Here is a 26331-nt window from a genome sequence, read left to right as displayed (position 1 = left end):
TTCCAACTCTTCAGTCCCCTATCAAAACAACCTACTGTATATTCATAAATTAATCCCGGGAGAGGATTAGTATCTGGCCTTCACCTCATGACTCCTGTATTTGTTAATTCTTTTAACAAAGTGTTTTTGGAGGTGCTTATTTGCCCATATGTCTCAAGATCACCGATCCAGTGTGTCCCACTACCTCATTAACTTTCCGGTTTATGTGATCTGTCAAGTCCAGCTCTGTTTCTCGTTCATGCTGCTACTCTTTCTTTTTGGAATGACCAGTCCCTGTTTCTTTCCTCAGGTACATTTTAGCCTTGTTTCTGGTGGTATTCAAATCCTTAATACTAGTATTAATGCATGGTAGCATATACGAAGCCCATTGGCTGTGCTCGGCATCATACCAGCTACTCTTACAAGGGGGTTCATGCGAATGTCACAACAAGCCTTTAAAAGATCAGTTCCTTTTCAGAAATATATTTTATATGTACTTTACAAGTAAGGAAACTGAGTTTCAAACATGTGGAACAATATGCTTAAAACAATTTTGTAATGAAACAGAGCCAAAGTTTGAACCTAGGACTTCCTGACTGAAAAGCCTTTGATTTTCCATTGCAGATATAGGAGACAAAGAGGTCTATCTATTAAAGGAGTCTCATAATGGGGTCTATTAACCTTGTACTTGCTTGGAACACACTGTATGGCTGTATGGCTTCCTTGTTTGACTTCTTGATTTCCAAGACTTGTGCTGTTACCTTAATTCCTACCTCAGGGTGCATTCCCACACCAATAGACAACCAATTATTTGCCAAGTGTGTGAGAAAGACTGTGGTAGACATGGAAAGCCTTGGTCCTTCCTGGGTAACCTGGTTCAGGTGCAAATGCGTACCGCTCATATTGGATATTGCTCATCCATGAATCTCTGGTTAATCATACATAACCTCTCTCTTCCATCCCTTAACATAGAACTGTGAAATCACCCATAGCCAGGGCTACATAATTCACCTTGTTATCAAACAGTGTCTTTCATTTGTTGTTGAATTATTGTTCATGTCTGTTCAGCCAGAGTGTGAATTATTTGTGTGTGGATATCTTGTTTTGTACATATTTGGCCTTGCCCCATGGTACCAGCCCGAATTACTAGGGTAATCACACTGGAAGTTCTTACATATTGTTGATTGAGTGATTGATTACATTCATCTTTATATTATAGTGGACAAAAAAAAGAAAGTAAAAAATTTAAAGTTATTCCCCAAAGATAAGTAATATAGCTGAATATACTAACTCCTGGTCATAAATCACTTGAAGAAGGATGATATATTTCTCATATAAGTGTGCAAATAGCTGGAACTTAATATTTTTCAGAGAGTGGTAATAATTACTTTCTGGATGCATGTAGTGTATTTTCTAGATGAGTAAGTTTCCTGACATACTGAAGCTTATCTCATTAGCCATCCAAAATGTTTTTTAATGAACAGTTTTAATGCAAATATTTAGAAGAAAGGAGCATGTAACTACTGCCTTTTAAGAGAGAGCATATAAAATACAATTAAATTTTTCCTTGACTAGTCATTTTACCAAAAAAATTCTTAGCATTCACTATCTTCTACCTGTTAATGAAAACACTGAAAGCATTAGAGACAAGAAGGTTAAAATAAAAAAAAAAACATATTCCTATTCTCAGTGAGTTTATACTCTCAAGAGGAAGGCAGATGTATAGAAGGAAAGTTAACAACCCAGCCTCTTAAAACACAGGTGGCAAACACAAGGCCCTCGGGCCAAATCCGGCCCTCTACCTTGTTTTATCCGGTCAGGCACCTTGGTTTCTAACCGGGGGCAGCACTGAGCTCCTTGCCCCTAGCTAAGGAGTAGTTACATTTATACAGTCCTAAAATTACATTCAGCCCTTTGAAGGCAACCACGAGGCTGATGTGGCCTTCAATGAAAATGAGTTGGACACCCCTGTCTTAAAGGCCAGAAAGTGGTAAGGAGGTTGTGTGTAGGGGCCCCATTAGGAGTCAGGAAAGTTTAGCGTAAGAATTGACCTCTGTGGTAGTTATGGAGGGTGAGTTAGGGTTTAAGAAGGCATGACGTAGCATTCCACAATGAGCCAAAACAATCCAAGAGAATAGTGAACTGGGGAAATGGTTCAGTGGGCTTGATGCATTGCGGCCTGAGGATAGTCCCAGACTTCAAAGGAGCATAAGAAGTTCACACTGGGTCATGTAACTTCCCTGCTTCCAAACCTCCATTGATCTAATATTGGGTGCTGAACAAAAGTCTTAGCCTGCTAAAGAAATGTAAGCAAGCCCAGCCCAGATGAGCAAAGCCACACATGTTAGACCTGTTGTTGACCACGGATGTATGAGAGAGCTGAGCAAAGATCCTTCAAGCTGGAACCAGGTCGGCTGAACCTCCCAGCTATCTAGTAGACTCACAAATAATAATAAAGGGCCACTATTTTCAGCTAGTAAGATTTAGGATAATTATTTGTATCTCAGTCATATTTAACTGATAAATTGTATTCGTGTTTTTCAATTCTTTCCTAAAGTAAAATGCCTTTCCTATATTTATTATAAACAAAGAAATGTGAACATGTAATAGAAACAAATTTCACTGAGCAAATAGAGCTGTGGTAATGCTTTGAGCTGGCATAGATGCCATTCAGTTTCATTTCATTTCTTGTTAAAAACTTGGCTCGAAATTTATAATTTATGCTTCACTGTGAGGACACATGGAGATGTATGCACATATTCATGCTCTATGTAACAGCAAAAAATTTACCAAACCCCGAAGCTTGCATATCCGTGACATAAAAATAGCCATTTTTATTATGGACAATTTCAAGCATAATAGGCACAAAAATAGAGGGAATAGCAAACTAAAATTCCGTGTACACATTACTGTTTTTGTTTGTAACAGGCTTTTTTAAAAATATTTTCTTTAGATGATAACAGTGGTGTTTAATGCAACTAAGAATAAATTTGCAGTTTTTTCCTGCATTGCTAAAAGGAAAATTCTTAAAATGACTAACCTCCGTTGGTTGCCAAGTTACTCCTGGCTCTGCACTGATGGCGAAAGTAATATAGCGGCATTCGCAGCATAATTAGATTTGAATAGCAAGTTTTATTTAAAGAGTGCCTGATCTTATTGCTCGTAGCCATGCTTTTCTCTTTCCTTTTTTTTTTTTTTTTTGGTTTGGTAGTAATCACGTTTTTAATGACTTGTGATAGATTTTCATTTTGTGAAACAATAGAAAACTGCCATAGGAACTGTTTAGTAAGCCTTTAAACTTTGTCGAGGCTGCTTAAAACCCTTTTACGTAAGAGGTTATTATTTGTTAAATAATTGCTTTTATAAAATGACTTCTGTAGAAAAGATTATTGCCAACAGTGTCACTTAGAGGAATGATAACAATCTAAACAGGAAGGGTTATTATAGAAGAAAGTAAGTTATGAATGAATGGAAATATAGGTTCTGCTTTTTCATTGTACCCAGAATAGAGAGAACAGAATGCTTTTCCTTCAGGTTGCTTCCCAGAATGTACTTCTTGGGAAGGAAGGAAGTATGCAATGAAAGGTGGGAGAGAGGGAGGGAGGGAGGGAGAGCAGAAGGGAGAAAGAGGAGGGAAAGGAAGGCTGCAAGAACAGGGGGTAAACAGAAAGAAGGGGAGAAGGAAGGAAGAAAGGGAGGGAGGGAGGCTAATTATTTGGAGGCATGTTTCTTAAAGCTGTAATGCTATTAAATATTACAATCAGCCTGTAGTTTAACACACAGAATTTATATTACTATTATAATGAATGTTCAGGGTTAAGTTTGCTTAGATTTGTAGAATATCAAAGGAACCTGTGCTGTCACCTAATACTGTAATGGAGGTCAGCAAAGTTAAACCGAGTGCAAAAGCTGAATATATCAATATCTGGCTCACCTCTTATTTTGTCATAAGAAGCTGACCATTGATGAAGTTTAATTCATCTAGAAGAATGAGTGTAATATGACTAGAAGTATGTGTTTAATTTATGTTTCTGCGTTTTATGCAAAAGGATGTTATACTTTTACAGGATTTGTGTTATAAAATGTCACTCTGAAGGACAGTTTTTAATATTTTATACAATTACTACAAATTTTTTAAATTTAGTTTATATTCATAACCATTGAATTTCAATGGAGATCATGCTTACTGAGGTTCATTTTATCTTTGGAAACATTTTTAATAGGATTTCTAAAATTCTTACTTTGGGGAGGGTGGTCCACTCTCATAATGAGTATGTCAAATCGTATGTCATCAAGTTCTGTTATCTTTAAAGGGTTCTGCTTCTGAGAGTCAATCAATGGCAGACATACTCCTCCCTTCCAATGTTAACAAAGCAATGTGAGACTTAAATTCTACAAGTTCACTATTGTCAGATATAGTTTAGTCCCAATGAAGTCCATTAAAATCACAGGTCTTTCCATCTCTGTTTCCAAACCCCATCAAAGCAATGTTTCCCCCAGTCTGTCCCATATTACCAGAAACTCCAGAAAAAAGCAAGGTGTCTAGTAGAAATGTATTAGAAATCACAAACGCTGAAAAGCAGTCCACAAAAATGGAAAGCACGTGACCATGAAAATCAGAGAGGTGGGTTGTAATCTTGGCTTCCATCCTCACTGGATGTTCATGTTGGGAGACGTTTCCAGATCTTTTCATTGTAACAAATTGATGGTCAAATGAAATAATATAACTGCATACCCCCAAATATGATGTGTTAATTTTTCCTATATATATGACATTTGCAACATAAATATAAGTGTATTTATATATGTTCTTGTGTCTTAAAAGCCTCAAATTTACGCTGAGAGCTCCAGTTAACAACATGTCAACTTAGTAGTTTATGAATGAAATTAAGCAGAATGTGCTCTGTTAACTTTTACTGATAAATTGAGATATTACACGGACTACTTTGTTTTCAATTCCTGGCTAGCTCCTTTGAATAGTTACTGCAACCTACCAAAAACAACTTTTTAAGGCTACCTTCTTTGGTAAATATGTGTTCGGTGATTGCAACCAACTTCCATATTAACTGAAGTATAATAGTATTAGGAAGCTTTTGCTGTACACTAATTCTGTAATATTTCAACAGCTAAAGGTTTTATAATACAGAACTTTAATAATATAATGAACTGGAATGCTTCTGCTATTCTGTATTAGATGAATTATTCTATGTCTTTAGACAAGAACCTCTTAATTTTTAGATATTTGGGTCAGAGCAAGAGGCCTTGGCAGTGAGCAGTCTTCCTATGGGGGGTTGGAAGGAAGAAGAGAAGGTTACTCGTTCTTTATATGAACTTTCCTCAGTTTGACCTCCCATCTCTCCCTGGCACCCTGTCCTACATGGCCCTTCTGGGTACTAACCCTACATAGATTTCATAGATCCTCATGGCTTCCGCTTTACACTTGCTCAGATAGCAGCGTCCTCCACCATTGCATCAACCCCCATGTTTTCAATAGTTTTCAGTCTACCAGGAAATTGAAGTCTTTGGCCCAAATCAGATTTGAAATATAGGTAATAAAACCACTTTTAATATATGGTTAGCATAGGGCAGGGTTCTCAGCCTCAGCACTGTTGGTATCTGGGAGCAGATCATTCCTGGGTGGGGCTTTCCTGTGCATTATAGCGAAGCAGCTTCCCTCTTCAAGCTGCGGCAATCCCGTTTGAGAACCACTGGCAGAGAGCCATACCAGTGAGTGAGTGTGCAAAAGTCTGTGTTATGAAGGAAAAGCCTGGGAGTTTAAATATCATTTACATCAAAGCACAATATAATAAACCAACCCAGTATCATCTGGAGGGCCATTAAATTACATTACAAAATGCTACGGAAATGTAATGTATTACTGTGGTATTCCAAGCCAAGTAGAGAATGAAAACAATCTCTGACTTTCAGCAGTCACATGGTAGCTTTTGTCTATTCCACAGTTTCCCTTTAATAAGCATTTCCAAATGACCCTGGGATTCGTCATTTTCATTTCTTGAAGAGCTTTTATATACTAATAAAAAAGGAAAAATGATGTACTATCATAATTCTTCTTATTTTCTGATTGTTAGGGAAAAGATACGTTCCCTCTCGAGGCATGTAGGAATTGCCTGTTGTCCCTAGAAGCTAATTGGTGACCATTAATTTTTTTCCTCGCCTGTCAACAGAAGTGAAAACAGTAATTGGCATTCTCACCTACTTGATTATAGCTATTATATCAATCAGCACCCTTTCCTAGGATCCGTCTTTATTTATCTAGATAATTAGGTATTGTTTTATATTTTTCACCCTTTGTGTTTTGCTTTGGCAATGCACAAATTTCTTTATATGGTTGAAATCAGTCCTGCAGCCAGTTAGAACTCATCCCCAAAACATTTATGAAATCCCCACTGCAGCAACAGTTTAAAAGATAAGATTTAAAACATATTAAGTCACCTTCATGTAATCTGTCTACCGATGTTCTCTGTTCTTCGCCCTCCATATTTTTCTCTGCTTGTTCGGTTATAATCAGGGGGCACTGGGGGACTGAACGAGTTCTGGAACTTAAGACACAATTATAGAAGGTGACAAATAAACAGAGAGCCTGAGCCCTAACACCAGCCCCATGTTAACTAACTCTTCCTATGATGTTCCTGACTGATTCTATTTGAAAAACAATTATTCAATGAATATAACTTTTTTCATTGTTTATGTTACCTGGAAGCTTGATCAAGATATTGGAAAGTGATTAACTATATTAGAACAGTAAGTTATAATAAATATTTTAAAAGAAGAAACAACAAAGTTAAACGTGATGATATTAAATTAGCCAATTGAATATACTTCACATAGCATTGAACTGGAGAACTGTTCTTCATCTCCTGACTAAGCTTGGCCCTGAGTCTATTAGTCAAAAGTAAGTTTGAGAGTATTATACATTTTTATTATGAATGATGTTAAAGCAAAATATAGTAGAGGTTAGCCAAAGTTTATCTCATGATAAGTGAATATGGCATTAGCCTGAAATATGAAACTTTAGAACATTTTCTCAGTCCTTTGGGGGACCAGAAGGGAAAGATGAGTCATCAGTCAGTGGCTCACTTTTTCAAAATATAAATCAATCATTAATAGTAAAACTCTCTACCCTCTATGGATAAAGGGAAGTGACTGAATTGATTTATAAAAACTTGGCTCTTGGTTCCTACTACCCCATAAAACTGTCTCTTGCATTCTCCCCAACCCCATATCATTAAATGGAACTGCCATTCATGTATTTGGCTGAGCCCCAACCTGGGGACCTCCTTTAAGTCCTGGATTTTTATTTACATTTCACATCAAGTCCATCAGTGAATTTTGTAAATTCTACCCACGAAATAGAAACATAAAGGAAAACAGGCTACCACTTCTAGCACCAACACCAATGGACCATTACCTTTCAGTGGACTGTTTTAAGGCCAGGAATACTTCCTGGCCTTACTGCCTCCACACTACTCCGTCCTCCCAAACTTAAACACCATGGTGCCAGAGTGAAACTTCTGGCCTATAATTGTTACCAAGGGCTCTTTTCCAGACCGTTTAGGGCTTCTTCATTATGGTTGGAATAAAACCCAGTTCTGTTCTATGCTCTACAAAGCCCTGACTGAATTGGCCCGTGGCTGTCTTCTGAACTCAGCACCACTCTTTGCTGATGTCAATATTGCTATAACAACCTGTGCTAGCCCTCAAACATCCAAGCGCATCCCCATCTCGGGACCTTTGCACTTGTCCTTTCTTCTGCCTTCCATCATCTTCCTCTGTGTTTTCACATGGCTGGTTTCCTCCCTTCACACAGACCTGTTTGAAAGGATCTTCAGAGCACACTTGCCTGACATTCCTCCCTAACACAGCACCTGCATTAGTCTCTTTCTCTTTTACCTACTGTTTTATATAGTACTTATAACCATCTGATGTTATATTATACATGTATCCATTTACATCCATATTCCCTATGCCCCTCTCTGGAATGCAGGCTCCCTAAGAGGAGGAATTTTGTCTGTCTGATTCCGTGTTATACTGTCTAGTAACTACTAGAAAAGGGCCTGGCAGAGAGATGCTTTGAAGTATTTGATTAATGACTGAACATGTTTCTTTTATTTGCCTGATAAATAGCACTTACCAGTCTATATGAATAAAATAAAAGCATCAAGGCTAGTCAAATGAATTTCTTGATTCTCCTGAATACATGCATTTTGAAGGTATAGTAACAGTTACATCCTTGGGAGTATTTGTTCTATCACTTTGACAGGACTCCTAGATCAAGGTTATCTTATATATGATGTTAATTCATTCATCAACGGCTCTCGTCCCTGTACTTCTCTGCTCCGTTGCTGTGCCTCTCCCCTCCCTCTTGTAGCCTTCTGAGGCTTCACGACCCTGCTGTGAGTCGCCAGAATTATTTGCAACAGAAAGGAGAAGCATTGCCAATCCCAGTGCATTAGCATAAGTGAAAAGCGAAGTATCATTTCCCCCCAAATGGCTTCACCTATTATATGGTGATATTTTCTCCTGTCCATTCAGCTTTTCTCCCAAAGACCATGAGATTGTGTCTACTTGCTTGTAGCTCTCACAAGCTCTGTGCTCCAGTATGAGAAATTAATGTAAAAACATTCCAGGCCAGAGACAGCAGAACTGAATTCCCATTCTCAGTCACTGAAGCTCCATAGGTCATGCACATTCCCTGAACCTGCTACAAAAAATAGGCAGTTGTTTGTCAACTCTTTTAAGTTAAACAAAAATGCATACAGACAAAGAAACATAAAATGGAGTGTGTTGGTGGGATCGCCACAAGGCATGTTTTATTTTCACCTGTATAAATCTGTGATACGGTTTTGTGACCAGATTTAGTCGGTAGATTGCAGTAAGGTCACAAAGAAATTATCTCTGAGTATAGCACTCATCACAATGCATCATACATTCACTCTCTCTTATGTAGTCTTATGCCAGACTCCATGTCTAATTTAGTTTTTGTTTCTAATATAGTACTTACTATTTGTAAGTACTTCATAAATGCTCTTGAAAATGGATTATGGAGTTATAATTACCTAGGTTTTAAGCTCCGTGACTGTTTAAAAGCTGTGTTTTGTTTATACTCAAGTACAACTTGAGTCCAAGTGCATTGCTTGCATATCTAAATATCTTCAAAATGTTTTCTGTTTAAGTGTGTTCTTGAAGATATATCAGTTCTCCTGCTGTGGAAACGAATGTTGGAAATATTAATGATTCTTAAATTCAGGAGCTAAATGCTTTTGAAACCTTAGTTACACATCCAGTTCATTATTTTACAAACAGAAATAGTTTTCTTATCAGACTCCATAGAATGCTAAATGATATTGTCCCAAAGTTTGATGCGTGTCATAAGAACAGATTTATTTTTTACTTACTATATCCAGGCACTTAATCTCTTATCCTAGTTAATCCTCACACTAAGCCATAAGGGAAAACTATTTGTGTCGGGGTTTTTTTATATAAGGAGACTGAGTCTCGGAGAGTTTAAATAACTTCTCCAATTTGCCAAACCAATAAGGCAAAGTTGAGAGTTATTACACCTGTATCTCCCGGCAAGCGAAGTACATGATCTTTTGTACTCTACCGTATAATACTTCTAAGAAACAAAGCAGAGAAGGTATTACTTAAAATACACTTTGAAAATTATCTATGACTTTAAAAGAATAAATCTGTGGTAGTATGATTATAGGTATCCAAAAAGCCGTGAGTATTCTCAATAGTATTTGAGGGATTAGTATTTAAGGGACAAAAATTAAATTTTAGTGATGGCTGGTCAACAGAAAAATGTACTTTCATTGTAAATATCTCACGTTCTCTTCTTTTTTAAAAGATAATGTCACTTCTATTTACCCTTTGAGTTTTTTCTCATTTTATTTTGTATCTTTTATTTACTTATGTATTTATTTATTTATCTTTATTGTTGTTCAAGTACAGTTGTCTCCATTTTCCCTCCACCCCAGCCATTCCCACTTCCCACCCCTGATCCTACCCCTCCTTGATTTTGTCCATGTGTCCTTTATAGTTGTTCCTGAAAACTCCTCCCCCCTTTTCCCCCATTATTCCCTCCCCCCTCCCCTCTGGTTACTGTCAGTTTGTTCTTAATTTTTCCTCTTCTTAAAAACATGAGAAAATTTCAAAACTACTGGCCCCATTACCCTGGTCCATTTTCCCTTGTTTTTGGAAGATGAGACCTTATATTTCACTGTTTCATAGCCCAAGTGTATAAGGAATGGGGGTAAAGGAAAGACTGTATCCCTTTATGATTAGTCAGGTAACCTTAACGTACAGAATTAGTCTTGCGCACAACTTCATGTATACCCACTTCTAGATATGTCTCTAACTGGCAGCTGGCAAGCAAAACAAATGTCCTAAAATATCCCTTCTCCTCTGCAGAACGCTTTTGTCAATCAGCACACATTTATAGCTCTGTAATAGTTGTCTGTTTTTATTTTCAATAATTATATCAGCTTTACTGTTGTCAATAGGATATTCTGAGAGCTGAGGAATGCTTTCGTTGGTGTATACGTAGAATTATTTAACATATAATTAGCAAGAGTAACATCTCTATTATAATTGTTGCTGTTTTTTCTTGTTAGACAGAACATGATTAGTATTTAAAATCAACCTGTGCTCCCTGTTACTACTGTTGGATTTTCTTTAGTTTTTCAATGATTTCAATTTAGTCAGCGAGCGTGTATGTGTGTCTGTGTGTGTGTGTGAGACTGGCAGGGGGAGAGACAGAGACAGAGAGAGAGAGAGAGTTGGTCTTGTCATGGTCTGATGCTGATTATTTTTTATTGTAATTGGTTTGAATTTCCTTCCAGTCCCACTTTTGCCCATGAAGAAAATAAAGAGGGCTTTTGTTTGTGTGTGTTGATTTTGTTTGGTCATTACCATTTCTGTATTTCCTAGTTCTGTCTTCTGTAAATTTGATTGAACTAATAATTATGAAACACCATAAAGTGTCAGAAACATTGAAATAATGGATCACTGAGCACATGCACTGCCTTGGTGGCAGCAAAATTTCTCATCTTCAATAGACTGGGGAGCTGAGCTACATCTTAGCTGTAATGGTAACCGCTTTCACAGTCATATCGCCAGTGTGTCAAATCTGGTAGTTTCTGTTGGTTTTTATCAAAGATACGTGAATCACACGAAAAACATACCTAACTCATACCCGTCCTAGCACAATATCAAAACATGACATTTATAGATGACACGTTGCACAGTAAGAGCACTCTACATAGGTTATGGTTATTTAGTTGCGTGTTTTTGCTCTCCTAACAGATTGTTAAGAGCTACAGTAGTTGCTTGACAGAATCTTCAAGGAACAGATGACAAAGAATTCAGAGACAAGGATCTAGCAAGCCCTCTAACTTGAATTTGCTCTGTTACCTTTGGCAAATCAGTTGTTCTAGTCGTACAGTGAATTCTTGCTCTCTAAAACAAGGAAGATCAATAAGCTCAGAATCTTTTACTTTTGTTATTATTTTTTACTTTTGATGAGTGTAAGGCTTAAGGGCAGAAACCAAGCTATTCCAAACCCCCATCACAATACATCAGTTGAATTGATTTAAAAATTTTTTTTTACTAAACTACAGTTGGCATACAATACTATATTAAAGTATACAACATAGTGGTTTGACATTTATATTTCTTACAATGTGATCACCACACTAAGACTGGTAACCATCTGTCACCATGCAGAGTTATCACGCTTATTAACTATATTCTTCTTCCCCTTTTCACTCATCTCTCCACCCTCCTCCCTCTGGTAACCATTAGCTTCTTCTTTCTTTCTATGAGCCGCTTTTTGTTTTGTTTGTTCATTTGTTTTGATTTTTTAAAAATTTTTCACATATAGCCCTGGCTGGTATAGCTCAGTGGATTGAGCATGGGCTGCGAACCAAAGGGTCACCGGTTCAATTCTCACTCAGAGCACATGTCTGGGTTGCGGGCCAGGTCCCTAGTTGGGGGTATGTGAGAGGCCACCACACATTGATGTTTCCCTCTCCTCCTCCCTCCCTTCCCCTCTCTCTAAAAATAAATAAATAAAATCTTTAAAAACTTTCACATATAAATGAAGTCATGTGGCATTTGTCTTTCTTTGTCTCATTTCATTAGCATAATACCCTCTGGGTCCATACATGTTGTCACAAATGGCAGGATTTTATATTATTTTATTTTTGTACTTTTGAGTCCTGTTTCATTGTATGTGTGTGTGTATGTATACATATACATACCACATCTTCTTTATCCATTCATACATTACTTAATTTATTTTGGTTAAAATCTTGGGTAAAGTGCTGACGTCTAACAAATAAAAGGCAGAGCTACTTTGTCTCTGAGGTACAAAGAGAGGGGCGCATGGAGGTAAGCCCCACCGACCACCCCTTATCTCGGTCTTCATCTGCCCAGGGGGGGCACTGTGGAAATCAGGACTTTAGAGAACACATTTTAAAAACTCAAAAATCTTAATAAGCATATCATTTTCTCTAGCTCCAACATTGTACAATTCCTCTGCTGACTGGAGTTGTTGCCTGAGAATTATATGAAAGGTGTTAAGGAAGTAACACTATGTCATGGTTGGGGTGGAGAAGCACACAAGCATTTTCTGCTTCTGAATGAATGTGCTCCATAGGAGTTTATTATCTTTCTCAAAAGATCTTTTCTCTTACTATAAATTAGCAGCAAATGTGTTTGAACAGGAACATTTCTTTCAGCTGCTTTCTATAACAAACTGTTGAGTTGTCTACTTGAAACTGCATAATCACAAGATCTTGTGAACTGAGTTAATTTGCTGAATAAGCCTCTTATTTGGATACCATAGTTGGTTTTCAAGTTCATTGAAAGCATTTGATAACCAGAGCCTAAGGAATATGGCGTTTTGACCTACTAATGGTGAACTATTTTGCCAGCATTTAGTGAATAATCTACTTATTTAGCTGGTAGGAGAATAAAAATCTGTTAATATCACTGTAGGTAAGAAATAAGAGTACTTAAGCTGAATTAGAGTGATGTTAAATGTTTGACAAGAATTTCACAGTAATTGATATCCTATCAACCCAAATTTCCCTTCCCTTTCATCCCCATCCCTGTGTGAAATATTAACAAAGGTGAATGAATAATACATTCAATTAGTTATGAACAAAAGCGATTGATCCTACGTGCAGTTGGTCTCCCAAACCAGGACTCTTAAAACTCATCCTGTTTTTCTGAGTTGGGGTGCATCATCCATTTGTGCCAGCTGTGTTTTCTGTTACAGAGAAATGGGGGTGAGTGGCTGAAGCAGATTGAATTCTTGAATCCTCTGGTGATAAGGACATGTGGCCAAGTCCCGGCACTGCTGACTAGATTAGCCTCCCAGTTATCAACCAACTGGTGTGTCCTCCTGGCAAGGAAGGAAGGAAGCCCTCAAAGCAGAAACATTTAGTTCAGCAGCCCTTAAAGGATCACTTCTGTACTTGCTAGAGAATGAAAGTTGCAGTGACAGATTTCAAGGGACCTTGGCATTTCAATCAGTGAGGCTGGGGAGGGAGGCTTAATGAAGGAGAACTGGCTATTTGTCTAAGGTCCAGATAGTCTAGTTTAGCTAGGAATGCAATATGCAGTGGGAAAACTATTTTCAAGATGCTTAATAAGAAACTGTTAGATATGTAGTATGATAATTGATGAGTTGATGAGCGCACAGAGTAGAAATGTATGGAAATTTAAAAATTGAAGAGAGTATATCATGCAAATAAGTAATAAATATGGTAAAATGTAACAGATAATGCTAATAAGAGGTTTTGACTAAATGGAAAGTATCATTTAAAAACATGACCTTGGTGAATAATTGTATGCATGTTGGAGTGTGCAGCTTGTATTGATACTACTTTAATGTCATATCACTACCCCATTTATAGTGTGTGTGTAAGAAATAGTCTAATTCCTAAGTTATGGGTTTTGAGGCAGTGCGATCCAGGGTGTGGAAATTAGGAATGGGAATAAGAAGAATGAGGCAACATTATGCCAAAAAAATCACTGAAATGCCTGGTACATGTATCATGTGTAGCTTTCATTAACAGAGTAAATGTAAAGTATGCTTTAAACAGGAAAAAATGTACAAATTGAAAAGATGTGGTAAAACACATATTCTTAAAGAGTGTGCAATCCAGATTCAGTACTTAGACAGTTTCATGTGACTGTCAATTTGGAAAGGTTGTATTGGACTCATGTACAATCTAACAGCTCTTCAGTTTGCCTGAAGGTACTGCCTGCAATACATAAGTCGTGACTTAGCAGAATGCTTTGACACACTACTCTGAGAGTGAAAGATATTTAGGAAAATAAACTGTGTTCTATCCCTCACTTCATGCAGCTAACTATAGTTGGTGTTATTATTATTTTTCCAGCTCCTCTCACTGATAAGCCGCCCAAGCTTTTGTATCCTGTGGAAAGCAAACTGACAATTCAGGAGACTCAGCTGGGTGAGTGACTCCTTAATTCCAGTCAATACCTGTTTCTCAGTATACATTCTGACAGTCAATAAGGCTAGACTGTAACCTGATGTAGACTCTGAGCCCTTCCTGTGTGTATTTAAAGGGAGCAAAAGTAGAAAATACCAGCAAACATGGACCATCCCATCCTCTGCAGTGCATGCATTAAGACCAAGCTGGGCATAATGGATGTAAAATCTCATGTGTCATTTAGATGTTTGTTGGGAAATGAAATGGGCTGAAAGTTTTCCTGATGGTGTTATGTTGTCATTTTCTGAAACTTGAACTGGTTTTAAAGCAGACAATATGGAACTGTTTGACTTGTCTATTATTAAATATATGACAATACAGTTTTTGAAAATTGGGGGAAAAGGTACACATTCATAAAAATAAATGTTATCATTACAGTTAAAATTATTTTTATTTAATCAAATATAGTAGATATTATTCGTGGTAGTTAAGTTATGGTTAATATATGAATAAAATATGAGCGAGTGGCTTTGGTTAAAGGACTGATAGGCTTGGGACATAAGAACGTGGACAGGACACAATTTGATAAATGTATCCAGTTGTCCACAAATCAGAATTCTAATATAATTGTCTCAGAGTTTAGTCTATAATTTTTGTGTTTGGTTTCTCTATGTTGTCATACCAGATTATGAAAACTTTCCCATCTTAATTATAAATATACATAGCACATTTAATTATATTATTTTAGTTCTTATTTATATTTTAAATATAGTATGCATGTATATATCATCAACTTCAGCAGAAAATTATTTATTTTTGTGGTATGATATAAGAGATTGCCAAAAGTCTGGATTTAACCATATATTCTTGATAGTTAAGGAACTTTTTCTACATTGACCATTGAGAGTAAAGATGCACGTACTGTATACAGCTACAAAAGAATTGACAGCCCATCCCTTAACTTACTATTGATATTATTATTCTTTGAGTGAGAATTTGGATTAAAATTATAAATCATCTTCAGAATAAAGACTACAGATGTAATAATCTTTTCCAATGGCATATGCAAAGTTATAGAGCCAAAATATGATGATGGTTTTGAACTTCTAAAATGATTTTAGTCAATGGATTTCTAACCCTGGAAATATACATACTAACTAACCTTGAGGAAAGAACACGTGCCGGATTTATACAAGTCAGGGTATTAACATGCTTCTTTGATGGTACACCAAAACCATTGAATTAACGCCATATACACGCAAGTAAAATAGTATTATAATTGCCCATATTTTGATGTGGAAGACTGAAAGCAGCATTAAAGCAATACTGTATATGAAACAAGCAGGTATATTAAAATTGTTTCACACTCTTTACTCATGCTAGGGTATATTGATGCATATTAGATTTGATTGTTACTTTCTAAAAATATTTTGAAATATAAATTCTCATAGGTGGCCATGCTCATACAGACCTTTCAATAACTCATAGGGAGATGCACTTCTAAGGAGTCATTCAAAACCATAAAATCTTGGGCCAGGAAGGATTTGTTTATGGTACCACTTTTCAGTAATGAGCATAGTGACAATGAAATTAATTGTATGTTTTCAGTTGACAAAATAATTAAAATAATTTCATGATTGTTGACTGCTTGTTGGCTTTCCTGATATTGTCCCTGAATTTGGAATACATCGGATTATTCTCTACTTCCGACTAAGACATCTTACAAAATGAAATAAATTATTTTAAAGATTTCCCTTTAAAAATTACTTTTTTTGTGCACCAAAATTATAAAGATAATCAAATCAATTTGAAAATATGAAAATTCTCATGCACGTTGGAAGGGTTGAGTGGATATTCATTGGAATAAAATGAGCATGGCTGCTATCAAAATGTTCCAGGACATATTCTCATTCCTTTATCATCACTGCCAAAAGGAATGCCAGTTCTCTGTAAACACCAGGTAAACTAGAGATGCCAACCAGGGATTTGGATTCTTTTGGATCCAACGGTTTGGTGTACCATCAAAGAAGCATGTTAATACCCTGACTTGTATAAATCTAGCACATGTGCTTTCCTCAAGGTTAGTTAGTATGTGTATTTCCAGGGTTAGAAATCCATTGACTAAAATCATTTTAGAAGTTCAAAACCATCATCATATTTTGGCCCTATAACTTTGCATATGCCATTGGAAAAGATTATTACATCTGTAGTCTTTATTCTGAAGATGACTTATAATTTTAATCCAAATTCTCACTCCAAGTTTTGTATACAAGTTTTGTTTTGTTTTATTTTCTGATCCCAGTTCTCAGTGGATACTATAAATCATTTAATCTTAATCCTTGGGTTTCTGAGTACCAGTTGATTTGAAATAACTACCTTTCTAGTGTTGTTACTGCAATAGTATTGGAGTAGGTGAAGAGCTGATCACACAGAATAAGTGAAAATAGGAAATAATATTGAGGACAAAAAAAAACTGATTCAAGATGCCTGGCCATGGCTATTATTAAAGTGACAAGAGGAACATGAGGTCTTTGAATTTTCACCTCCTTGGAGATTTAATGTTTGCTCTTTCTAGACTTGAAAAAGATATCAATTCCAACAGGCTCAAAATGTGATATCATATCATAAGAAAGGGGCTGAGTGAAGAGTCATGGGTGGGAGTAAAGACTGTGGTCAGGACCACAAATAGCGAACCTGTAAGGGGAACCTATGCTTATGAGAAGCAGGAATCTCCAAATGAGGTTTAACAACCAAGAGCTCAGGGGTCTGACTCAACATTGTCCTAAAACTGACTCAACTTTGACTTCAGAGGATAATAAAACTGTCATATGAGTTATAGTCTAAGAACAATAATCAGAAAATACACAAAGCTGAGCTGGTATGTGTCTGATGACCTAACCTGAGCACCCTGGAGAAGTTACACGCACAACTACTTGACCTTGGTCATTGCAAAGCCATCAGTTCTCCAGTTAGTCGTCAAGTACATAAAATGCATTTATAAGGACAGATAAAAGTCATGAAATGCATGGATTTGTCTTCACTTCCAAACTCTTGTTTCCCTGCTATTTGCTGGCCATGCCTACTTTCCCTTTCAACATCCCTTGTGCCCCCCTTTTCTTTTAATTCCATCATCTTCTCAAAACTGGAAGGGTTCTGATAGTGATCATTTTAACCTGTTCCAGCACAGAGAGCAAAATGCACAAAAAAAGCAAAGTACTTAGGGAAAAATTAAATGGTAACTAGATTCATACAAATTATGTAAATTGAAGGTTTGAATTTCAGTCAATATGTGGTCACAGAACAACGTTTCCATTTTAACTGGCATCTCTGTGTCATTTCTAATGTGAAAGAAAAAGAATTTTGTCCTCTTAAAATAACTTTCAGGAATCAGCAAATATATGGACAGCACTTTCTTGGGCAAAAGGCCCGGAAATCACACTGTGCAATTCTGAAGTTCCGTCTGGGGGGTGAGCCTCACTTAGTCCTTTCAGGCAGCTGTAGTTCAGGGACTCATAAGACAGACACCATTGTCATGCTGAGTTTGACCCCTGAGAATGGCAGTCAGAAATGTGGCCTTCTCGCTATGGCCAGGAGCCCATTTTCAGAACCTTCCAGAATCGAGGTTGTTATATTTATCATTACCAGACTTTTGAAGAGTAGAAATTCATCCCATCCTTGACCTAATGAGGCACATGTTATTTTACAGCTCAGAGTTTACTGAAAGTTATCGTTATGCATCCAGATGTAGATATAACTGTGTTTAAATTTTGGTTTTTGCTTTAAAAAATAATTATACTGGTTAATGGTAGAAATTTGGGGGGATACAGAAAAGAATCCTGTTCTTACACTTTATATCGTAAAAACATTCTGCTCTTATTAAATATTCTCAGAAAATACCCCTTTTAATGGCTACATGATATCTATGTGAATGTCATAGTTTCTTATATGGTTGAAATTTTTATTTTTCCAACTTCATTATAAATAATGATGCAAAGGTCTTTACCTGTACATTGGCCCCTGGCTTTATGGTTATTTGAATATGACAGATTCTTAAAAGAAAAAATACTGGGTAAAAGGAAATAATATTGTTTCTTGCTACATATTTTCAGAATTCTTACTAGAGTAGGTGTATACACTCTCACCACAAATATACAATGAATATAATAACTTTTTAATAATTAATAAAATTAATGAAATGATACCTTTGTAACATGGACCTCTTGAGGGAAAAGTGACTTTCCTTCAACATCAGAATCATTTTTCCCTCCTCTCTCTTACCTCTTCTTCTCTCTTTTCACTCACTGAGTCCAAGTGGCCTCTCTTTTTTTCAAGGTTATCCACATTTGAAGAGTTTCAAATAACCCTTGTCCATTTATGTAAGTGTCTATGGTTGATGAAATATATAAACCTAATCAAATTTCAAAAGTGTCTATCCATTTTCTTCCCTGGGATATTTTAATGCTCAACTGAGAACTTCTGCTACATTCTGTTTTCTGATAAAGTACACAGTAATTTTGTGATGTGCTCTGGGCACAGGGAAGGGCAATAAATACTAATTGATGCTGAGGTGTGCTTGCAACAAAGGGCACCTATGTCCACATTTTCTGCAAGAGAAAATAATAAAACTAGACTGAATAAGGCTGCCAGACAGTACTCTTTTTTCCTTTAGTATTTACTTTCATTTGTTAAGTTTATTAAAAAGCAAACACTTATGGCCATGGCTGGGTGGCTCAGTTGGTTGGAGTATGGTCCCCTGCACCAAAAGGTTGCAGGTTCCATCTCTGGTCAGGGCACCGACAGGAGGCAACCGATGGATGTTTCTCTCTCTCTCTCTCTCTCTCTCTCTCTCTCTCTCTCTCTCTCTCCCTCCGCCTCTCCCTCTCCTATCAATAAACATATCCTCAGCTGAAGATTAAAAAAAGAAAACCAACACTTACGTACCTGAGCAACTAACTACACAAATACACATGTGTAACTTTATCCAATTTAAGTACACACTAGTTCAAATAAAATGTCACACTAGAACACTAGAACTTAACTGGCACACCCTACCTACCCTGTTACACCATATTATCATTTGCAGAATTTTAAATTTCAAGTAGACTGAGGGGAAAATGTCCATACACTATGTAATAGAGCCTGATTGATATTTTATAGGAAAATCCCTTGTCATGTAAATTATGTTTCATTCACTGCATTGTTAAAATAATTAGATATTGAAGCACTCTAATGCTTTATAGGTTCTGCAGCAGTGTGTATAAATATATTGTGCATGGAATGTGTTTTATTACAAATATGCTAGTTGAATTTTTAATCCAAGGACAACTTATAGGGAATTATTTTATAAAGTGAAATACAGCCCTCTAACATTTGCTATCTAGGTCTAGATTTTCATAGCTGCTATTTTCTTGCAACAAAACACACTTTTTCTGAATAGTGACCACTCTGTCTTACTCAAATTGGGAAGCCTCTCTTTCCTTTGTGAGGCAGGGCCGTACTTAATATCAATACCCTAAAAACAAAACAATTCAGGTGTTGAATTTGATACCTAACTCTGAAAGCCCCCTATAGTACTGTTGCTGCCAAAAGAATACTTTGCTGCTGAGGTGTGCAAATGATGCACATTTGACCTTGCTCTCCAGAGGTAGGGAAGTCATCTTTGACTGGGTTTCTCATTCACAATCACTCCTCTGGTTGTCGTGAGCAAATGTAATGCTATTGACTTTGGTTTTACTGCACCGTAGGGAATGTAGAAAACATATTTTCACAGATAAACTCATTTTTTAAAAAAAAAAACCATAAAAGTTCCCTTTTTGCTGGATACAAAGATCTGTATCCAAAGTCCAAGATGTAGATGAAAAGTGATGGAATTGTTGCCCACTTTGGGAAGACATGCAGATCAGCATAGTTCTACTGTCTGAAGTAAAGCCTGTTAGATATAAATCAGAGCTTCTGGACAAATGGACATCATAATTAAATTATGTAAAGGCAAATACTCAGTGCTGTTATAATTATTTAAACTGATGGTGTTTAGTTCTACTGAAGCCAAATTTATCATGCCGTGATAAATGAAAGTAATAACTCTTAACAGTTGTGGTCTGATATGTTACTTTGGAAACCAAAAGCACATTAAAAATTATGAGTCAAACCTGAAGAGGAATGTTTTTCATGTTAGTATTTAGTTAACATTTCATATCCTGAAACATATGATAAATCAATAAATGGAAGCTGGTGTTAGTATCCCTAGATCATTGTATGACCTAACTTCTATGAACCTTGCAGATTCTCAAAATCAATGTCTTTCTTTAGTGCCAGAGAGGAGGATTAGCTTGAGAGAAAAATACAATTTGCATGTTTGCTTTAAAAATTGCCATCTAAGTGGAAGTTGAATTTCCTTATAAGTGCTAAGTGCTTAAGGCCTAGTGCTGGAAAAGGCTAGAAACCCAAAGATGGCGATGGAGGTTAGAACAGTTACTGTGGACTATTGGTACCTGACAGTTTGGAAGCCAGGTGAAGCACTTGTTAAAATGCACTAAAATTGGAATAGAGACAATGTATGTGAGCCTGCTTATTCTTACCTTGGCAACTGGCCAGGCGGGAGAAGATGGGAGGGGGAAGAAACGATCCAGGAAAGAGCGTTGTCGCAAAACCAGTGTGCAAAGTCCACTGAAATTTCCAACTCCTGGTCTGGTTCTGGTCTGCTTTGCTGGGTATCGACGTGACTCATGAACATTGCTCTTTTGCTGCAGCACTAAAAATGCTATTTTATTTGTTGCTGGCCAATTAATAAACTAAATATGTATAACTCTTCACAATCCTAGATTTAAGAACTTTAGAAAATGGAGGGGCTTTGGTAGTTAAGTCAAATCCTTCTCTTTAACTGATGAGAAAACAGAGAACAAAATTGGTTAAATGTTTTATATCACAAATTTATGGAGACAAACATATCACTTTATTATTAATGGAAACAAACTTATATCACATTATTATTATTATTATTATTTTGGTTATAATAAAGAGGCAGCATATGGTGGTGGTTCCAAGTTTAGGTCATTCTGTCAGACAGATGTAGGTGACACTCCAGCTCTGCTACATACTACTAGTGTAACATTGAACAAACAGCCCTCATTTTCCTAATCAATAAAAAAAGCACCAGAATAATACATCCCTCTATGGAGTTGGTGTGGGCATTTAATGAGATCATGCATGTAAAGACTAGTACATTGCCTGGTGTATATTAGTCAATGCATGCTTACTGCCAGTAATTGAGATATTTGAATGCTATATCTAGAAGTTTCCTGAAATGCATTTTGCATACCAATGATTATTTTATCATGCTTTTATTCTTGCTGGAGTAACAACTATGGTAGTAGACATGGGCTTCATTATAGGATGGATAATATTTTAGTAAATTGATTTTCATCTCCCTTCTAAGAGCACAATATACATCCTAAATTTTCCACTTGAGTGAGACTTAATCTTAAAGAAATTATTGATTTTTGATTAATTAATTCTTCCACAACTCTATCCAAATGCACACAATAAGTGCATGGTTATAAAAGAAGACAATGATTCCCATCTTTTAAAAAAGGCCATGTAATGGGCCCTTTGCCACACAAGTTTATAAAGGACCATCAAGAAGAGAGTAAGAGTGAAAAAATATGTTTTTAAACCTAAGAAATTCAGATATAATATTTCTTAAGACAAGAAACATAAGAATAATTTTACAAAACAAAGCTTCAAACCATTATTCCTGTCAAGTTCCTCCTGAAGGTTTTGGCAATAATCATATTCATTTAATAGAAAAATACTGCTCTTTCTCTGACAAGCACTGTTATCACAAAGCTTTCTGAGTCTTTCTTAATGATTAATATTTACTAGCATAGAAAAATGCAATCAGTATCCTATTTAACAAGAACTCCTTCTGAATTTGCAAAGTAAATGCCAATTTATCAGAAATAAACCCACAGAAGGACATTATGGTGTAGAATATTGAAAGAGGTTTCCGAATAAGAGTGTGTACCACATGACTGATGTTCACTAAAATAGAAGCTATAAAAAGACCCACATCGTTTAAAATTTGATTATAAAAAGAATTCTTCATCCATAAATTTCCTCTTGAATTTTGGCCAAATAACTAAGCCTTCCTAAATTATATGCAGACTCTTCATGAAAAATCACTTGTGCTTGAATATAATTATGAAAATAGGATACCATTATTTTATGGTTAAATGCTAAAACACTTAGTATTCCAGCCATACCTTACTCTGCCAACTTAGTGTCTTCCCACAGCTTTGTGGGTATATTGAATCATCATAAATTCAGAGAAGGGTTTCTTTCATTTTTGATTGATCTTTAGTTAGTAGTGGCTTAACACATCAGTTTTAAGAGGCTCTGTCCCCCAGTCTCTCTTAAGCAGCTAATGACCAGTGAAAGATTTATATGCACAAGGGAAATATACTATTTAAAGAAACTCTGTGGTGAATAATTTTACATAAGAACCCTTTTGTAATTGAATAATCACCTGTATAACTTTTCTCTGTGGTAGTACAGGTCTTTAACATTTCCATGAGATGAGGTTCATCAGCAAGTAGTGCTTCTAACTAACCCAGATGAAAGATCATCCATCCATCACAGCACACGGCTTCCCCCTGTCTGTCAGTGGAAACTGATGTCCCCATTGTGACTTTTTGCCTCCTCTGAGGAAATATTAAATTTTATTCACCAACTTCAGAATCACCTGTGTTTCATTTAAATCTAATTCGTTAAAAATCGATGTGGTAGGATAGAATATTTGAATAACCAGAATACCTCATGGTCGATCTTGGCCAAACAGTTTATTTCCATGAGGGAGACACTTTGAGGACCATCACACTACTTTCTCTGCCTTGGTTCTGTTGAAATGTACCCTGACAGAATGACTGCCCATGGTGTCATTTGCTTCTCCACAGTGACAGCTGTGATGAGAGCTCTTATTTCCAACTTCAAAGGAGCATTTTGAATTTTGATTCTTATGGAACACATATGGCCCTTCTCATCACACCATTCTGCTGACCACTTATTTTGTCCTAATGTATTCATACATATTTAATAATGATTTCCTTTTTAATATCAAAGTATATATAATGAAACCTGATTTGCTACCTTATAAATGCCTAAACATTCATATTTTAAGATGTGCCTAAATGTATCCTCCAAAACATGACAGAGAAAGCCAATGTACAAGAGTATCCAGAAGGTTTTAAATCCTGAGTCTCCCAGCAAACTCTCGGGCAGCATCCTCTTTCCAGTGCCCCACACATAAGCCCCATGTGGCTTTCTCAGAAACACTAAGGATTTTTTTTAATTTAGCAGCTAAAATTTGTAAAATCTAGTTATAGCATGTATTATCTGATTGAATAATAAAAAAGAAAAGAAAAAAGCTTGATAAAGAATTTTACTTTCCAAGATTCATCTGTATTGAAATAAGCCTTGGGTGCATGATCTGGTGATAAGATATTTCCCACTCCCACTTCCACTCCACAATGATCATGAGAAAGAGGCCTAAGTTCCAGGAGAGTCCGTGATTTCCTCTCCCTTCCTCTTTACCAAAATGGTCTTCTCCTCAAACATACAGGCAGGCTACAGGCTCTCATTCTCAGAGAATATTTGTTTGTAGTTTAATAAAAGGAGGGCACTGACCTTAGTTTTTTCTTACTGAAGAATAGCGCTGATAGAAAGTTGGCAGGTATTTGAGTAGGAAGAGACAAAGGAAAGTGCATTGCTTTCTAGAAATATTAATATGAATGCATCCTGCCACATCAAACCATTGTTAGAAATAAGACACTTAGAATATGATGAGTTCCAGGAAAATTTGACACAATTACCCCAAATAGGCAGTAAGCAGCCGTTGTGTGAAATAGCTTAGGGAAAGTTTAGCAAGAGTGTTTTTGTTTTCTCTTTTTAAAGGAAAAAATTTAGTGTTCCTAAGGAACATGTATTTCTGATTTGATGTTAATTATCTTGGTAACTTTATAACTTTTAGTTAATTGATTGAATTTTTAATGCTTTCTGAATAACGTACCTAATTTTGGCTAAAATTACTTGCAATGCAATAAAACTATTATACACTCTGCTTATTATGTACAACCTATTTATAAGCAGTATAAATATTTGCTTCATAATTTTATGCCACTTATTAAATGTATAAAGAGATTATTCAAATATTTTTATTAGATATATATGTAATATGTAATGATTTTTTTTGAAAACTAAAAGCCCGTCTCTATTTTCCATGAATAATGTATTTTCACTTCAATGCTGTTTATCAGGATTTGTGATGAATTAGAGAGTGGAAGTCACATTTTTATTTAATGGGAGATAAAATAAGTGACTCTTAAGAGAAATACATGATCTATTAGCTTCACGTGAAGTTAAGTGAGCATCAATTACTATGTATGAAAGAAATGTTAAATCGAGAAAGAACTCTGCTGTTGACAGATTCCAGGGCAGACAGGCCTTTATTTTCTCTCAGCTACTATTCATGTGCAGGAAATGGGTAAAAGAACTGAGGCAAGTAGATAAACAATTTAGAGGGAAAATAATGCAAAAACAGTTTATTTTTGTCTCAAACAGATGGCTATTTCAAGCAAAAGTTTATTTGAGGATTTTTTTTTTTTTGCACCAGCTTTTTCTGCCCAGACAACTGACACATGAAGAACCACAGGTTCTGGATTTTCATTGTTGGGCCTCTAATCACACGTGACAGACCACTTAACAGGCAGGAGTGGTGCTGGCCTCAAGGATGTTAGAATTTTCCTTTTCTTTTCTGTTTCTCCCTGCATGTCATCATATTTTATAGAGGTGGAGCGCGACAGGGAGCTGAGAGCATACATGGTTAGGGCAGTGATTTGCTCAATTCTTCTAACCCTGGGAAAAAGTGCAGTTTGGAACTCTAGCTGGAGTTGGAAACTCCCTGGGGAGGAATCCTGATTGGCTTATCTTAGGTTACACATCTAAGTTTTGAACCTATTATGATAGCATCAGAAGGGAGACAGGAGACTTCTTGCGGCTATTGTATGCTCTTTCTCCTGCGGTGAGGAAACCTGTGTGCTTCTGTGAGTACGTGAATGCATGTGTGTGGGGTGGAGCTTGTACCGGACAAAGGTGGGAATCAGGAAGTAGTTATTTCAAAAGGCACGTTTTCTCATCTTGCCACTGTCTCTGTGTTACCTCTCAACCTTGAACTTAATGCTAACTGCAAGCCAAATGTCAGATTCTCAGCTGTGAAAGATATCTTCACGTAAAAGATAGGTTCCTGAAAAGATAGAAATGCTATAGCATGGGTTATAAAGTCAAGTTCATATAATATAAATGAATAAAGTAACTCTAGGTATCATGCAATAAATAAAGAACGGTAAAGACCATGGTGAAGTAGGAAACATATGTCCTACTTAAAGGAATTCAGATGTGCCGACAAAAGGATGGTCTGTGGGATCTGTGATTATTCTTGCCTTATTGATTAGAGCCCCCATGAGTTTACTGCAATCTTCATTCCTACATATAATCATCACAGTCAAGAATTGGAGCTACAGAGAATAGAAATCCTATCATGGGCATTAGAATTTTTAGTTCATACACCAAAAAGTAAGCTCAGTCTGTTTGCCAGACTCTCAGTCTTGTTTTGGTAAGAAAATTATCCTTGTAATTTGAAATAATGCTAGATTCACTGCTTTAAAATATTAGGCTTGCCTGTCGCTTCTAAGACAAAGCCACTCCATATAATCCTCCTACTAAGCTCACACAGTGAGCCAGGCGCTCTCGATCACAACATGGCCTTCCATGACTCTATCCTTTGTGTGTGTGACGCCTGCCATGTGGAATT

General features: G+C 36.4%; 1 protein-coding gene across 1 annotated transcript in view; it reads left to right on the top strand.

The window, feature by feature from the left end:
* IL1RAPL1 (interleukin 1 receptor accessory protein like 1) overlaps positions 1–26331 on the top strand; it is a 1180423-nt gene that overhangs the window by 900006 nt on the left and 254086 nt on the right. The window contains exon 6 of the mRNA XM_024569872.1: positions 14415–14489. Within this exon, the coding sequence (XP_024425640.1) occupies positions 14415–14489 (75 nt within the window). The remainder of the gene's footprint in view (positions 1–14414; positions 14490–26331) is intronic.

This window comes from Desmodus rotundus, chromosome X (assembly GCF_022682495.2).
Source record: "Desmodus rotundus isolate HL8 chromosome X, HLdesRot8A.1, whole genome shotgun sequence".
Lineage (NCBI taxonomy): Eukaryota > Metazoa > Chordata > Mammalia > Chiroptera > Phyllostomidae > Desmodus > Desmodus rotundus.
Note: the sequence above shows the minus strand (reverse complement) of the source record. Positions and strands in the feature narration are given on the sequence as shown.